Source organism: Macaca thibetana, chromosome 14 (genome assembly GCF_024542745.1).
Source record: "Macaca thibetana thibetana isolate TM-01 chromosome 14, ASM2454274v1, whole genome shotgun sequence".
In the NCBI taxonomy this organism is placed as follows: Eukaryota; Metazoa; Chordata; class Mammalia; order Primates; family Cercopithecidae; genus Macaca; species Macaca thibetana.
This window is the reverse complement of record NC_065591.1, coordinates 59,767,502-59,786,023: the sequence shown is the minus strand read 5'-3', so window position 1 is coordinate 59,786,023 and position 18,522 is coordinate 59,767,502. Positions and strand designations below refer to the sequence as shown.

The 18,522-nt window shown below is 36.5% G+C and overlaps 1 protein-coding gene across 1 annotated transcript; it reads right to left on the bottom strand.

Moving 5' to 3' along the window:
* Positions 1-2,461: 2,461 nt before the first annotated feature.
* On the bottom strand, positions 2,462-3,364 carry LOC126935200 (olfactory receptor 52E4-like). The gene has a single exon (XM_050756399.1). The coding sequence runs from the start codon at positions 3,362-3,364 to the stop codon at positions 2,462-2,464; it is 903 nt and encodes a 300-aa protein (XP_050612356.1).
* Between the last annotated feature and the right edge of the window lie 15,158 nt (positions 3,365-18,522).

Genomic DNA, 18,522 nt, shown 5'->3' with positions numbered 1-18,522 from the left:
TAAGTGTGGTGGTCCAGTTTGATTATGAACCATTTCAGGGCCAGCATTATGGTGCACTCCCATCTACACTGCGGGAACTATCATGCTTATATTAAAATTTTCTGCCTCTCATCAATATATTCAACCAGAAAGTTGCACTATACATGTCACAGATCCTTTCATATCACTGAGAGAAGAAAAAACTTTTTCTTTATTTTGCATGTTTGTATATTGTACAGCTATTGATGGTCTGGATGCTGGTCTGTGCTTACCACTCAGTACTGTGGGCCACAGCAATGAAGATTGTGCTGATTTCAGCTAATCTTTAACACTATACTACTTGCACCTGCACTCAATTTCTGCAGTCTCCCTCTTCTCATTACCAACACCAACACCAGGCTATGCGTTCTACCTCCCATTTTACTTGATCTCCACTTGGGACCCACGATGAAGCCTCTTACATACAAATAAAATATTTCCTACTTAAACATCCTGCAAGAGTTAAGAATTTGTAGTCAAAATTATTTATCTGAGTGATCTTCCTTCACTTGCTACATGAAGATGATGCTAAAGATGGGTATATTTTATGCACACAAATACCTGCTTTCCTTAGACCTCAGTTTTTTGTTTGTAAGACAAAGGGAATAGATCAAGTTTCAATGTATTTCCACATTTAAAACTCTATATTCCCATAAAATTTTAGGTACATGAAGCAGAAGCTGCAAAAGTCAAATTATAACCCATGCACACAGACCTAAAGAAAATACACAAAATACTATAGGATTCAGGAATTGTGCTTAGCCAGTGTTAACATCAAGAACTGTCCAGATTCACAGATATTGAATAGGTGATGTTGCTTTTCTTGTCTACTCGGCTATATCCAACCCCATTTCCTAAAATTGTAATCTGTGTACTTTTGAGTATTTTGTATATTGTCATCCAAACTACACAGTGGTTCTAAATTATAGAACATGAGGGAGATTTCTGATTTTGAAGCATGAGTACACTGATAAGGCACAAATTTCAGTTCAGTGCCTCTTTTATCTATGTTAATGCAAACCACATTCTCCAGTCACATCTGGAGTTTGAAAATGGGACTAAATATTGGAGAACTACAGGATTAATAAATTATAATGAGATTATTTTGAGGTTGATATCAAGTCTGGCCCTGTGCTTATCATAGCATGAGCCTAATTATTTTTCTAAGTTTTATAAAGTCTTAAAAGTTTTATACATTTTATCTGAAGGGAAATTGCAGATAGAATTTGGAATTAGAATTAGACATGCGACACATACAAAAAGTCAAATCTGTGATGACTTTGCTTCAAGTGAGAAAACATGTCTCTGTAATACCCACACTGTAGTCTCTCACATCCCTAAATTCACAAAGACTTACTTTATTAGAGAATGAATGTAAAAGAAAAGTGTATTAGTCAGGGTTCTCTAGAGGGACTGAACTAGTAGGAAATATATATGTGTGTGTACACACACACAACACACACACACAAAGGGGAGTTTATTAAGTATTAACTCACATGATCACAAAGTCCCACAATAGGCCATCTGCAAGCTGAAGAACAACGAGAGCCACTCCAAATCCCAAAACTGAGGAACTTGGAGTCTGATGTTTGAGGACAAGAAGCATCCAACACTGGAGAAGGATGTAGGTTGGGAGGCTAGGCCCGTCTAGTCTTTTCACATTTTTCTTCCTGCTTTATATTCTAGCTGCATTGGCAGCTGATTAGATGTTTCCCACCCAGATTGAAGGTGGGTCTGCCTTTCCCAGCCCACTGACTCAAATGTTAATCTCTTTTGACAACACCCTCACAGACACAACCAGGATCAACACTTTGTATCCTTCAATCAAATCAAGTTGACACTCAGTATTAACCATCACAAAAAGAGACAGAGCAGGAATGTGAAAGAAGAAGAAGAGCAAAAATGGTAGTAACAGCAAGACTGAGAGAGCATTGAAATAAACATGGGAGTCAAAGATTTTGGAGAAGACAAAATTTTGGATTCTGTAAAGAATAGAAAAATATGTAACAGACACTACTGCTGGATTACAGCTTATTTTGTTCATCTATAAAATGAGATTTATTTGATCAGTGTCTTTCAGGATCTAAATTTACCTAGAGAGAAGACATATGGAAAAAATGGAGCTATCTATCACCCTTGTTTACAAGCAGTTTTACTCCAAAGCCACCTCAACCTTCAGCATAGTTAACATCTCCATTAATTAGCCTTTTTCCAGGTACCTGGAGAGAAGTGGGGGAAACAGGCAGCAAAGTTTAAGTTTGCATTATCTGTCAACACTAAAGCACTTCCAGTCAAAATGAAAAAATCTGACAAGCATGACCAACAGTTACAGAAGATTAAAAAGGAAGCTCAGATTATCATAATTTGGGTGGTATATAGATATACTTATCCCAACTTTATTGCATAATTATTCTTTCTGTACAAATATTTTCACAACTTGCTCTCAGATCTGCTTGGTCCTGACTCCATAAATGACAGGGTTAAGGGCAGGTGGGACAATCACATACAGGTTAGCCAAAAGAATATGGGTATAGCGGGGAATGTTTTGGCCAAAATGATGTGTCATAAAAGAAAAAAATGCTGGTATGTAAAAGCACAGCATAACACAGATATGAGAACCACAGGTATGGAAGGCCTTTAGTCGGGCATCTTGAGAGGGAAGGCGAAAAACAGCTCGAAGGATAAACACATAGGAAGAAGAAATTAGGATCACATCCACAATAATATAAGAAATCACCATGAGCCCATAGATTATGTTGATCTTGATAGGTCCACAGGCCAACCGGGCCAGACCTATGTGCTCACAGTATGTGTGAGGTATGATGTTATGCCCACAGAAAGGCAGACGCAGAATGAGAAACACAAATGGGGTTACAAGAACTAAATTTCTTCCAACAACCACAGAAGCTAGAATACTGATGGTTTTATTAGTGAGGATCATGGTGTACTGGAGAGGGTTGCAAATGACAACAAAGCGGTTGTAAGCCATGACCACCAACAGAACAGTCTCCATGCCTGTAAACATGTGAATAGAGAACATCCGAAGAAGGCAGCTCCCAAAGCTGATCTCTTGGAGGTTGAACCAGAAGATTCCTAGCATTTTGGGAATAGTGGATGTGGACAGACCCAGATCAATCACAGACAACATGGCCAGGAAGTAGAACATGGGCTGATGTAGACTGTGTTCGGTTTTGATCACAAAGAGAATGGTCATATTCCCCACAATGGCAATCAGGTACACAATACAGAATGGGAAAGCAATCCACATATGTAAAGTTTCCAGTCCTGGTATTCCTAGCAGGAGAAAGAAGCGGGGATAGAAGTGGGTGTCATTGATAGAAGGCATTCTCCCAGCAAGTGTCACTGAATTCCTAAGAAAGAAGGATCTCAATTTCTTTAAGGTCCTCCCTTGTCAAGTTCCTGAAGCTACAGAAAAACTCTTATCAGTGTGGTAGAGGTAATGGTATAGGTGGTTAATTTACAAACACTTGAGATTCACTTCTTTCCAGAGGGTAATGGAGGAAGCCTCTCAACACAGATTATTGTTCTGAGATCCATCATAGGCAATATTGCTCATGGCTTTATGTTTTGTAATCTTTGAGATATTTGAAAGAACTGGAAAAACTTCATAATGCAATGCATATTTATATTAAGGCATTACCTTCCATTACTTCCCTAAGTAACCCTTCTTTACTTTTTGGGAAATCACCATCCCATGCGTTCTTCAAAGTGTGGTCTTGAGATCTTTGGAGTTTTCTAAGTACCTTTCCAGAAGCTCAAAAGCTCAAAACTATATTTATGATAGAAAATTTTTAGCCATTCTCACTCTTATTCTCTCATAAGTACATAGTGAAATTTTCCAGAGGTTTTATGAGATGTTACCATAATAGATTAAATGAAATTGTAAATGATTTATGAGATTTCAGCTCTATTATCTTAACTTAGACAATAAAAATATTTGCAAAGGAAAATGATGCCATTCTTACAACTAATTCTTTGAAAAATAGTGATTTTAACAAAAAGTATCAAATATGTTTTTGTATAATAGTTTGTTAATATTATTTTAATATTAAACATTTAAATTTTACTCTAATGTCTAATAATATAAATATTATGGATACAATTCAGAGAAACTAAAACTCTTTGAGTATCTTAATAATTTCTAGAAGTGACAGATTCTTAGTACAAAGGAGAAGTACTACTGTCTGCCACTTTCTGTGTTTTGTTATAATATAAGCGTAAGGATCTTATACAGTGACATCACATTAAGTGTAGTTAATCAGTCTCTGTTAGAACTTTCCTGGTTATAACTCAGCTAAACTGATCAGTGCGTTTCTCTTATGGATTAATTGCTAGTTTTGATGTTTCTAAATCTTCATGAACAATCTGGTTTCTCCAAGATCCTGTCATTCTGATTCCCTGATATCCTTCCAATAAAATGCCTTGCATGTATCTGTCAAATTATGTTTATCTTCCTTACAATCTATAACATCGATGAGTAATATTAAAAAAAAAAAATCCCATGTCCCAAAATTGTGTCTCACTTCAGGTGTAAACAGATAAATATTTAGCATATTTTAATATTGAAATTAAAATGTTTTTAAGGACTTTTCATTGCTTCCTTGACAATAACAAGGAAAATTTCCTAATTTTATCTTTGTGTCCCTAAAGACACTGTACAACTCTGTAACAACTAATGTAACCTGGATTTTATATTTCTGCATGTACTGGCCTTATTTCTATGAAGAAAATAGCTGCAACTAAGAGTTGAGAACCAGGGGTAATCATTGTAATATGCTCAAAACTGCCACATGAATGTTGGTTCCCAGTTGTTCAGTATTCAACTGAATCAGAGTTGGGGTTTGTAATAAGTGTGCTTTTGTTTGTGTGTGAGTGTGTGTGACAGAGAGAGAGAAAGAGAGAGAGAAGTTTGGAGAGATAGGAGTAGAGAGAGAAATCATGTTTTATTATGTATGTGGCTGCATACACCAGTTGTCCTATAACTTTGCCAGGTAGCTATTTTACAGCAGAGGCACACAGGCAAAGGGGTTAATAATTCCCCATTCTATATGAGAAGAACAAGAGCATCTCTTGGTCCCTGAGGAGCTGAGAGAAAACTGAAAAAAGAACATAATGTTTGCCAGTATTGAGGAAAAGATGCCAGGCTGAAAAACCAGAGGGCTGTGGTTTTTGTGATTTCACCTGGAAGAGTCTGAGGAAATAGCTAGGATATTGTGTTGTGAGATTTACAATCCAGAGTCAGCCCAATCTTAAGGGTGGTTGTGTCTCAACATGATACTTTGCCAACTAAGAAAAACATTCCCAGGGAGGTGGCAAAGGGGACACTTCTCTGACAGTACAATTCAAAGCTGCCACCACATCCACCCTCTCACAGTTTTACCTGAATTCTTGCCTTCTTTCTGTCATAACTTTATGCCACAGTAGCAGACAATGTATGGCCAATAACCTCAAGATCATTTTTTGAGGGCAAATTATTAAGTTTATTCTTCTCTAGATATGCACATTGACGAAGATCCCCACTGGAGTCCATCTGAAAAGACAAATTCATAATAATTAGCAATTTCTCTCTTATTGTGCTCACCAAAGTTCACATTTTGAACTTGAGATTATTTTTTTACTTTGTTGGATTTTTTTTTTTTCTGACTGTAGTAGAATATTATAGAGGTCTTCTGTGGACCTTAAAACTATTCAGACATGGCTTGAAAACCTGCTTAACCATTTACTTGCTTGAGATCCTTGGACAGATTCTTTAACCAGATAGATTAATTTTTTTCTCCTGTAAAAATGACATGATAAATTATAACTAATGTGGTTTATTTTAATGATAAATAAGACCAATGTTTGTATAGGTGCTAGTGCATAGTGTATCCTCAACAAATTATACTTACTTATTTTATCAACGCTCCCAAATATTTTCTTTATTTAATGCAAGATAGCTAAACTAATTCACCTGTTAGCAGAAATAAGTTATTTCATTGTAATAAGTCCAAATTATGTCACAGTTGGACATAAGATTAGATAAAGGATGGATGGATCAGAAGGGGCCAAAGTAAAGAAATGGCATGGAGTCAGACATTAATATTTATCTCTAGATTTTTATGGATACAAATATTACCCAATACTACCATTTAGAAAGGAAACAATTTTCTCCCCTTATTCTTACAGCTTTCCAAGCTTGGTGAGACCAAAGCAGTTGATGAATGGACAAAGTGGATAAAGACCTTCATTCAGGCTCTTCCATAACTGTGCCATTGACGGTTCAGTCCAACTGATCTATCTGATCTAGGAGGGGTACTGTGCTTACAATAAAAATGGCTTGGGTATGGTTCCATAAAGTAGGAGGGATACAGGGAACCAAGTTAAAATTGGCAATATTAAATTCACTCAGACAATGAGGGAAATAGAGAATAAAACTGTACAGACCAAATATGTTAATACCTATGTAATTTTATTTGAATATTGACATAAGTGATACCCCCCACCACCTTAAATACACACATACAAATGAAGTCTGCAATAACATCTTTTTGTCTTATTGACAACAAGTATTGCCATGCTACTATATGACTGGATTTGTGGTGTTTTGTCTGTGAACAGTGTACTCTGTGAGAGTGTGTGTGTATGTGTGTGTTTGTAAGAGAAGGGAGTGGAGAGTGAGGGGAGAGAGAGAGAGAGAGAGAAACAGAGACAGAAATTCTGTGCATTACTAATTGGTACACCATTGCCCTCACTTATGGATCTCTGTTCCAATCCCATGTGCTCTGTTGTGTTCCTCTGTGAAGAGAATAGTGCAATGGTGCTTGGGATAATTCCTCAGAAAAGTGGAAAAATCTGGCTTCTTCTATCGTCATTTGCTCTCCTCTCCTCTGTATCTTCTCACTTCTCCTGCACAAGCGTTCTTACCTCTCTAATATTTCTTCTCCCAGACCTCACTTGGAGCAGAATTGCAGCATGAGTCCAGGTTCTTGAATATGGCAATTAGGTTCCCCTTCAAGCCTCTGAACAAGCCTGCCTGGTAACGTGGAGAAAACTTTATACTGAGTGAGAGCATCCCTATGACCAGGCATGTCCCAGAATCCCTGAGCCTAGTCTTCAGAATCCTGTGGGCGGAAACATGGACTCGAGGGTCATTAAGTCTTAGTAAGTCTTTATTCCTCTTTACTGCATCTGCAGAGAAACATCTTAACTCCTTAGCTCAGGGGAGCAGATGTGTTATGAAAGGATGGGAAGGAAAATATCCTGAACATAGAGGAACCTGTTTTGGGGCTGATGTTAATTCTGCTTCCCTCAGGAGCCATGAAAGCATTGATTTTATACCATTAAGTCTTCACATGTGACCATGAAACTGTTCTCAGCAACTTTTCTGTTTTAATATGTTTGTGTAAATCCTGATGTAGTTTCACAACTGTTACAATTGAGGCTTCAAAAGATGAAGGAGAAGACATCTCAAATAGACAAATTAGACTCTGTGGTACAACTCTGTTTATTGGCAGTGTGCATGCCTATAGATAATGGCAGCAACTTTCTTCCTACCCACCAAGATTCTCCTTCTCAGTCTATAACTAATGGTGAACAGATACAGTCTGTGAAGAGAGACTTGCATGTGTTTCAGCTCTTTTGGCAGAGGGTGAAGAAAATTCTATGTTTTCCTTATAAAACGTATTATATTTTCCCTTCTAGCCAGAGCAGTAGTGTTTCCTGAGAGGATCCCTTCCTTAATGATGATAAAGTAGACCTGATAGTACTACTAGGACGTGCTACAGAGCCTGGTTTTCCTGACTATAGTTAGAAATAGACTGAGGGGACTCATACAGTATTTGTCCTTTTGCAACTGGCATATTTTGCTTAGCATAATTCCCTAATGGCTCACCTGTGTTGTGGCATGTGACACAATATTCTTTTTAAAAAAAAAAAAAGATTTAATAATACTCCATTTTGTATATACCGTTTTTCCTTTTCCGTTCATTGTCAATAGACATTTGGATTGTTTCCACTCTACCCCTTGTCCATTATAAATGATGCTTTCATGAACATGGGTGAAAATTCATCTTTAAGATCCTGCTTTGAATTCTGTTTGGATATATATCCAGAAGTAGGGTTACTGAATCATATTCTAATTGTATTTTTAATTTTAGTAGTATCTCCTTAGTGCTTGCTTTCTGTACTACCTGCACCATTTTGCATTCCCATCACCAGTGCACAAGGGCTCTCCACATACTCAACACTTACATCCTTCTTTTTTGATAGTGGCCATTCTAGTGAGTATGAGTTGATGTCTCATTGTTTTGATTTGCATTTTCCTGATGATTAGTGAAGATGAGCATCTTTTTAAGTATTTATTGGCTATTCATATATCTTCTTTGGAGAATTTTCTATTAAAGTCATTTTCTCATTTTTATAGTAGGTTTTATGAAGTATTTAAAGTAGTCAAATTGTAGAAAGGAAACAGCAGAAATGTGGTTAGCAAGGGCTGGAGAGAAGAGAAAGAGGAAATTATTAGTGTTTAGTGGGTACAGAGTCTTGGTGTTATACGATAAAAAAAATTCTAGAGTTCGGTTGCACAATAATATAAATATACTTAACACTATTGAACTATACACTTAAAAATGGCTAAGATTGTTAGTTTATTATGTGATTTTTACCACAATAAAAAATGCAAGCAAAAAAACGTGAAGAAAAAATAAAAACTTTTATAAACACACACACACAAAAAGAAATTGACTGAGGGAAAAATGAGTACAAAGACAATTAGTTGGTACTTTTTGCCTTCTAAGTTCAGACTATTTTGAGTTGTTAGCACAGAAATAGTAATGCTGTCTATGGTCCAAGAGAGATTCTGGTTTGATCTGCCATGTTCTTGCATTCATTACTTCTCTTTTGATTAATGAGAAAGTAACTCCCTAGGTTCCTGTTTCTCCCTCATTGTGTCCATCTTCGTTATTGTATCCATATTTATCTTCCCAAGTCAAGTCTGACTCTATCCAATTTCTGCTTAAAATTTCTTCCCATGACCCATACATTCTCCATTGTATACTGCAGACTTTATGTAATAAAGAGCAAACACCATTGTTACCAAATTCCTTCACTCAATATCCAATCAACCTTTTATACTTTCATTGTACTACATGACTCCCAAACACACATCCTGTCTTTGATAATCAAAAGTTCTCCATATAAAATAACTACCTCTCATTTCTACTTTGCTTCAGCACTTTCTCAAGTGTCCTATACTTCTTAATGATCTTTCATATGAATCAATCTGATAGAATCTTTGTCTTTTGTATTCTCAATATCAGTGTGTGCCACAATTATAACAGGCAAATTTTCTTTTGTGTTGTTTTTGTGTTTTCTCTCTTCCATTATTTTACGGATTGATATTAGCATGATGTTTAAGTCAACTTTATCCTTCAGTTCACCTAGTATAGTGCTTTGACTATAAGAGGTGCTCTGGCATTATTGAATTACATTATTTTTAAAACATGAAAATTCTATTTCTGTTAGGGTCATAATGTCAATAATCATATATCTCCTAATCGGTCACTGTATCTGCCCCCTCCTATTCCCAAGATTATTTCACTGTGACTTCTGGAATCAATTTTTTTATTAGCAGTGATATTATTTTTGGCCTTAAACCACTTCTGATGTTTGGTTTCTCTTCCTTTTGAAACAGAATCCCAGTTGTTCCCTAAGGACTTTACTTCTCCTGAAAAGTGTTGAGGGATTGTATGTATTTTCCCATAATTTTCACCATTTCCTCATGCCAAATAGTCTAAAGACCTAGAGACTTTTTGTCTTGGACTTTTGACAATTTGACATTATAATGCCTCAGGGAAGATCTTCTTGAGTTGAATTTACTTGGGGGATTTTGAGCTTTTGGATCTGGGTATCTGTATCTCTCTTCACATTTCGAAAGTTTTCAGCTATTATTTTATTAAGTAGGTTTCCTCTGCCCTTTTCTTTCTCTTCTCCTTCTAGAATCCTCATAATATAAATATTTGTTTACTTAATGGTGTCCCATTAAGGGTCCCATTATTTCTGTACTTTTTTTAAAATCCTTCTTTTGTTTTTCTCTGACTTAGTTCAAACAACCTGTCAACAGATTCTTTCTTCTGCTTGACCAAGTCTGCTATTGAATCTCTCTATTGTAATTTGAAAACTTATTCACTGAATTCTTCAGCTACAGGATTTCTATTTGATTTTTATGATTTTTATCTTCTGTTGAATTTCTCATTTGTTTCATGAATTATTTTCCTGATTCTACTGAATTGTCTATGCTGTATTTTCTTGTATTTTTCTGAGTCTTCTCAGCATCGTTATTTTTATTTTTATTTTTTGGCAATTTGTTATTTTATTATTTGGCAATTTGTTGATTTCCTTTTTACTGGAGTCCATTGCTACAGTGTTTTGTTCCTTTGGTGGTATCATATTTCTTTGCCTTTTCATGTTTCTTGTGTCTCTGTATTGATGCCTGTGTATCTGGTGGAACACTTATCTCCAAACTTTCCAAAGTGGTTTTCGTAGAGGACAACTATCACCTGCAGTTGGATTTTAGTGTGCCAGTTGGGAAGAGTGTGGTGACTCTGTTTCCAGATAGGTGTAGTATAGTCTCTGTGCAGCTTCCTGAGCTGAGTTTAATATGTCTGCAATAATTGCAGGTGCCTCAGTGGCTTAGACTGTAGAAGTTTGTAGTTGCACAGCAGTAGTGATGACATAGTTTGTTTACGTCCTTAGTGTCAAGGGCTTTTGGGGTCTTCCTATTTTTAATTTTTCCCACAATGAGGGGACTCAGCTGACGGTATCCCTCCAATTTGACATAACCTGTAAGCTGCTGCAGTAGCGCTGGGCTCGAATTGCAGTGGCTTGGAGTGGCTGTGGAGTCAGGGTTCAAGGCTCTGGGTCTCACAAACTAGCACTCTCCTTCAGTTACTTTCATTAAAATGTAGTTGTTTATTCATTGTTCTGGCTATCTGTGTGAGGCAACTAAGAGCTGGAACATTTTGGTAGTCCATCTTGCTCACGTTGTCAAGATTAACCCCTTGAGAGGATATTAACTATCACATTGTAGGGCAGTGACATAGAGGCAATTAGTTTTCGGTATATAATTGATTTACATTTGCTATTCATTTGATCTTGCTTCATTTATTAAAAAGCCTATGAATTTTCCAGTGTTTTGTGGTGCTGTTTGTGCTATAAAATAAATTACAGAATATAGTAATATAAATCCTAAAATTTTGTTCTTCAGCATTGTCAAGCCAATTTCTTTTAAAATATACAGGCCGGATGTGGTGACTCATGCTTGTCATCCCAGCACTTTGGGAGGCCGAGGAGGGCGGGTCATGAGGTCAGGAGATTGAGACCATCCTGTCTAACATGGTGAAACCCCATCTTTACTAAAAATACGAAAAATTAGCTGGGCAAGGTGGCGGGCACCTGTAGTCCCAGCTACTGAGGAGGCTGAGGCAGGAGAAGGGCATGAACCCAGGAAGTGGAGCTTGCAGTGAACTGAGATGGCACCACTGCATTCCAGCCTGGGCACCAGAGTGAGACTCTGTCTCAAAAAAAAAAAAAAAAAAAAAATATATATATATATATATATATATATATACACACACACACACACATATATATATATATACACACACACACTGTGAAAACAAAAACAAGAGGACAAATAAGCAAACAAGTTCATTGAAATATTTATTGCATTGAATATATAGTTCAATTATAGAGAATGTTTTTAAAAGGTTACTGACTATTCCAAATCATAAACTAGGTATATCTTTTCATGTATTTATGTATTTAAAAAGTTCCTTTGCAGGATTATTATGCTTTTATTTAGAAGTTTTGCATATCAGTTTGTTAGAGTTAGGTCAAACCAAAGCATCTGATGTTTTGTGATGCCATTTAAAAATATACAATTTTCAAGATTTTAATTTATCAATTTTTTGTTAGTAGTATAGAAAAATGTAATTAATTTTTAAATTATTATTATTTTTTATAGAAACAGAGTCTCCCTAAGTTGCCTAGGCTGGTCTCAAAATCCTGGGCTTAAGTAACCCTCCTGTCTCGGCCTCCCGAAGTGTTGGGATTACAGGCATGAGCAACCATGCCTGACCAAATTTTTTTATATTGGCTTTGTATCAAGTATCCTTTATAAATTTATTTGTTAATTCTAATAGTTTTTCCATGAATATTTTAAATTTTATGTAAACCTAATCATGTCCTCTGTGAATGATGACAGTTTTATTTTTTACTTTCTAAAAATTTTTGTATTTTTATTTATTTTTCTTGTATTATACACTAAAAAGAGCTTCTAGTTATATGGGGACAAGACTGAATCTTTGTCATGTTTCTGGTCTCAGGTAAATACATATTGCCACAGTATGCATACTCCTTCATTCTGTTGGTCTGCACATTAAGGGAGACCCTTTCATGCTTAGCTTAAGAGATTTTAAAAAAATAATAGAAATGGTTTAAAAACATTTAATTCAGGAAATATTTTCTCCCATTGTATAGGTTGTCTTTTTACTCTCCTTATAGTGTTATTTAATTCACAAAAGTTTTTAATCTTAATACTTCATTCATTAATTTATAATTCATTGCTCTGTTTTTGTTGCCCTATATAAGAAATCAAGTCTGAAGTCATGACTTACCCTATGTTTTATTCTAAGAGTTTCATTGTTTTAGTTATATTTAAGTTTTTGATTCATTTAAATTTAATTTTTGTATATATATAGTGTATATATATATAGTGTTAAGTTTACTTTTTTTTTTTTTGAGACAGATCCTTGCTCTGTTGCCAGACTGGAGTGCAGCGGCATGATCTCAGCTCACTGCAACCTCCACCTCCTGGATTCAAGTGATTTCCCTTCCTCAGCCTCCCAAGTAGCTGGTATTACAGGCACGTGCCACCACACCTGGCTAATTTTTTGTATTTTAGTAGAGACAAAGTTTCACCATGTTGGCCAAGATGGTCTCAATCTCCTGACCTCGTGATCTCCCCACTTCGGCCTCACAAAGTGCTGGGATTACAAGCGTGAGCACCTGCACACATAAAACTTCCCTCTTTTATCATGTGCATATCCTGTTGTCGTGGCACAAAATTTAAAAGTTTTATTAAATTTTTAGTTGACAAATAATAATGATATATATTATGGGGTGAATTGTGATGTTTTGATATATATGTACATTATAGAATTATCAAATCATGATAATTAGCATATCTGTCACCCAAATGTTTCTTGATTCTTTGTGGTGACAACATTGAAAATCCTCTCTTTTAGCTATTTTGAAATACACAATAAATTTCAACTCTTATTTCAGATACAGGGGATACTTGTGCAGGTTTGTTACATGGGACTGTTGCAGGATGTTAAGGTTTGGGGTGTGAATTCCATCACTCAGATAGTGAACATAGTACCCAAAAGGCAGTTTTTCAACCTACTTTCTCCCTCCAGCCTCTAATAGTCCACAGTGTCTGTTGTTCCCATATTTATGTCCATGTGTTGTTTAGCTTCCATTTATAACTGAGAACATGCAATATTTGATTTTCTTTTCCTGTGTTAATTTGCTTAGAATTATGACGTTTGGCTCCATCTCTATTGCTGCAAAGAATATGATTTCATTCTTTTCATGGCTGCATAGTATTCAATGGTGTATATATGTACCACTTTTTAAAATCCAATCTACCATTGATGGACACCTGGATTAATTCTACTCTTTCATGGAGCAGATTGCCAGCACAGTTTTTGTGGAATCTGAGAAGGGATATTTTGGATGCCTTGGAGCCTATGGTGACAAAGGAAATATCCTCAGATAAAAACTAGAAACAAGCTTTCTGAGAAACTGTTTTGTGACATATGAATTCTTCTCACAGAGTCACACCACTCTTTCACTGAGCAGTTTGCTAACACTGATTTTGCAGAATCTGCAGTGGGATATTCTGGAGCACATTGAGGAGTATGGTGAAAATGGAAATATCATCTGATGAAAAGTAGAAAGAAGCTTTCTCAGAAACTGCTTTGTGAGTGTGAATTCATCTCACAGAGTTACATCACTCTTTCATGGAGCAGTTTGCTAGCACTGTTTTTTGTGGAATCTGAGAAGAGGTATTTTGGATCACATTGAAGCCTATGGTGACAAAGGCAATATAATCAGATAAAGCTAGAAAGAAGCTTTCTGAGAAACTGCTTTATACTGTATGAATTCATCCCTCAGAGTTACACCTTTCTTTTCATGGAGCAGTTTCCTAACACTGTTGTCATGGAATCTGCAATAGAATATTGCGAGCGCGTTGAGTGCTATGGTGAAAAAGGAAATATACTCAGATAAAAACTGGAGAGAAGTCTTCAGAGAAACTGTTTTGTGAGGCATAAATTAATCTCACAGGGTTACACCACTCTTCTATTGAGCAGTTTGCTAACACTGTTTTCGTGGAATCTGCAGTGGGATATTTGGGAAGGCATTGAGGACTATGTTGAAAAAGGAAACATCCTCGGATACAAACTAGAAACAAGCTTTCTGAGAAACTGCTTTGTGCTGTATGAATTCATCTCACAGAGTTACATGGCTCTTTCATGGAGCAGTTTGCTAGCACTGTTCTTGTGGAATATGTGAAGGGATGTTTTGGATCGCTTTGAAGCCTATGGTGACAAAGGAAATAACCTCAGATGAAAACTAGAAAGAAACTTTCTGAGAGACAGCTTTGTGAAGTGTGAATTTATCTCACAGAGTTACACAGTGGTTTTCATTGAGAAGTTTGCTAACATGTGTTTGCGGAATCTGCGATGAAATATACGGGAGCACATTGAGGCCTGTGTTTAAGTAGGAAATATCCTCAGATTAAAAACAGGAAAGAAGCTTTCTGAGAAACTGCTTTGTGATGTGTGAATTCATCTCACAAAGTGAAACCATATTTCATGGAACAGTTTACTAACACTGTTTTCGTTTAATCTGCAATGGGATATTGCAAGTGCATTGAGTACTATGGTGAAAAAGGAAATATCATCGGATAAAAAATGGAGAGAAGACTTCGGAGAAACTGCTGTGTGATGTGTGAATTCATCTCAGAGAGTTACACCTCTCTTTCATTGAGCAGTCTGCTAACACTATTTTAGTGGAATCTGCAATGGGATATTTGGCAGGGCATTGAGGCCAATGGTGAAAAGGGAAATGTCCTCAGATAAAAATTTGAAAGAAGCTTTTTGAGAAACTGCTTTGTGCTGTGTGAATTCATCTCACAAAATTACATCAATCTTTCATGGAGCCGTTTGCTAGCACAGTTTTTGTGGAATCTGAGAAGGGACATTTCTCATCGCTTTGAATCCAATTTTGACAAAGGAAATATCCTCAGATTAAAAACTGGAAACAAGCTTTCTGAGAAACTGCTTTGTGATGTAGGATTTCATCACACAGAGTTACATCACTCTTTCATGGAGCTGTGTGCTAGCACTTCTTTTGGAATCTGAGAAAGGATATTTTTTATTGTTTTGAGGGCCATGATGACAAAGGAAATATCCTCAGATAAAAACTAGAAAAGAGCTTTCTGAGATACGGCTTTGTGATGTGTGAATTCATCCCACAGAGCTACACCATTGTTTTACTGGAGGAGTTTGTTAGCACTGCTTCTGTGGAATCTGAGAAGGGATACTTTGGATTGCATTGAAGCCCATGGTGAAAAAGGAAATAGCGTCAGATAAAAACTAGAAAGAAGCTTTCTGAAAAACTGCTTTGTGATGTGCAAATTCATGTCAAAGAGTTACACTACTCTTTCATGGAGCAAATTGCCAGCACTGTTTTTGTGGAATCTGAGAGGGGATATATTTTGGATGACTTGGAGCCTATGGTGACAAAGGAAATATCCTCAGATAAAAACTAGAAACAAGTTTTCTGAGAAACCGCTTTGTGATATGTGAATTCTTCTCACAGAGTCACACCACTCTTTCACTGAGCAGTTTGCTAACACTGATTTCGCAGAATCTACAGTGGGATATTCTGGAGCGCATTGAGGAGTATGGTGAAAATGGAAATATAATCTGATGAAAAGTAGAAAGAAGCTTTCTCAGAAACTGCTTTGTGAATGTGAATTCATCTCACAGAGTTACATCACTCTTTCATAGAGCAGTTTGCTAGCACTTTTTTTGTGGAATCTGAGAAGGGATATTTTGGATCACTTTGAAGCCTATGGTGACAAAGGCACTATAGTCAGATAAAGCTAGAAGGAAGCTTTCTGAGAAACGACTTTGTGCTGTGTCAATTCATCTCTCAGAGTTACACCTTTCTTTTCATAGAGTGGTTTCCTAACACTGTTGTCATGGAATCTGCAATGGGATATTGTGAGCGCATTGAGTACTATAGTGAAAAAGGAATTAATCTCAGGTAAAAACTAGAGAGAAGCCTTTGGAAAAACTGTTTGTGAGATGTAAATTCATCTCACAGAGTGACACCACTCTTTTATTGAGCAGTTTGCTGTTTTTGCGGAATCTGCAGTGGGATATTTGGGAGGGCATTGGGAGTATGTTGAAAAAGGAAATATCCTCAGATACAAACTAGAAACAAGCTTTCTGAGAAACTGCTTTGTGCTGTGTGAATTCATCTCATGGAGTTACACCACTCTTTCATGGAGCAGTTTGCTAGCACTGTTCTTGTGGAATATGTGAGGGGATATTTTGGATTGCTTTGAAGCCTATAGTGACAAAGGAAATATCCTCAGATAAAAACTAGAAAAAAATTCCAGAACAAAAGTGTGAAATGTCTTTCCATTAGTTTGTGTTATCTGTGATTTATTTCATCAAAGTTTTTTAGTTCTCCTTGTAGAGATCTTTTACCTCCTTGGTTAAATGTATTTCTACATATGTTAGTTTTGTGTGGCTATTTTAAATGGATTTGAGTTCTTGATTTGGTTCTCAGCTTGAAGAATACTGGTATATAGAAATGCTACTGATCTTTGTATGTTGATTTTGTGACACTGACTTTCCTGTAATCAAATCCCATAAGTAGAAAAGATTTCTAATACAACTCAGGAAAACATCATATCATAAAGTATCTTCCCTCCCTTCAGCAGAATCATGACATATCTTGGGAAGCAATTCCACACCATGAAATTGGACAGAATCTGGGAATATACAAACCCCAATACACATACCACTATAATTCCAAAACAGTTCTTTAGGCCTGCATTATAGCCAAGTCACAGGAATATTTTTTCTTTAAGATTAGTAGCACCATATTAGAACTCATTGCATTGAAATGAGCATCAAAGTAACTTAAGCCATGGCACTGCTCTGGATATGGCACTCCCCGAATCTGACAAACCCAATCACTCAATATATTCCATCCATGGCCCAGAGCCTACCACAGAATACACCCTGTAGCAGCAAAGTTTCTAATTAAGTCCTAGTCTCATTTGCACACACCCAAGCACCCCACAGGTCTGTTATGTTGCAGATAGAATAGCACACGGCCAGTTACAACCCAGACTCAACCACAAGGCACACCAGACAGACTCAACTATGACAGTGAACTAGCCTGCTGCCAACTTAAATATATTACTGTCCATCAGTATACCAGGGAAACTATTACAGCATTAATGCAAACTAGACTCTCCCCAGTCTGAGGCAAGTATCTGACCTCAGTATCTTTTAAAAAGATAGAGACAATTACATTGCCACTATCTAGGTGGTATTATGAAGCGATTGTCCATTTATATAATGCAAAATGGAGAAGACAGAAAAGAAGATCATAAATCATAAAAGGCTCCACAAAGTATCTGAGAGCATCCAGTGTTTTCTATTCAGGAAAGGAAACATAACATAACATAGTGAGTGAAGGGCCTTTGAAGTTCTAAGAGAGAGCATTGTTTTTCTGGAATTATGCAATAGTTACCTTATGTGTCTAAATTTTAAAATTTTATTGATTATCTCAAATCCAAACACCTACTAACCAATCCTCCAACTTTACTGAGGCTCCTCTCACATAGAATATTCTTAATTTCTCAGATGTACTTTGCAAGAATGTATCATTCCTCTTATCATTTCCTCCTCAATCTCAGTCCAGTGATATTTTACACCCACCCACACACACACACACACACACACACACACACACACACACTTCATCTTGGCTACTCTTTACATCCTGATTAACAAGTATAATTAGCAATAAGTATATGCTAATTTAATACCATATGGAAGTTTTTCTTAGAGACTGAAGGGATGAAAAACATGGGAAGTGCAGGATTGCTATATTTTGGAAACTTTCTGCATGGTTTTCTGTGTAAGTGGGGCAAATATTTGAAAGTGAGAGTGTCTTTTTAACTATATTTCATATTCCCTCTTTAGGTCTCTTATGCTGTATTATGGAGTTAAAGAATGGATTTTCTGTTTCTCCAAGAAATAGACACCATACTGTGAAAGACGTTATCGTTTCTCACTGGAAGCAAGAAAACTCATGCAAGAAATGTGTCTGTAGGGGATTGCCACCAAT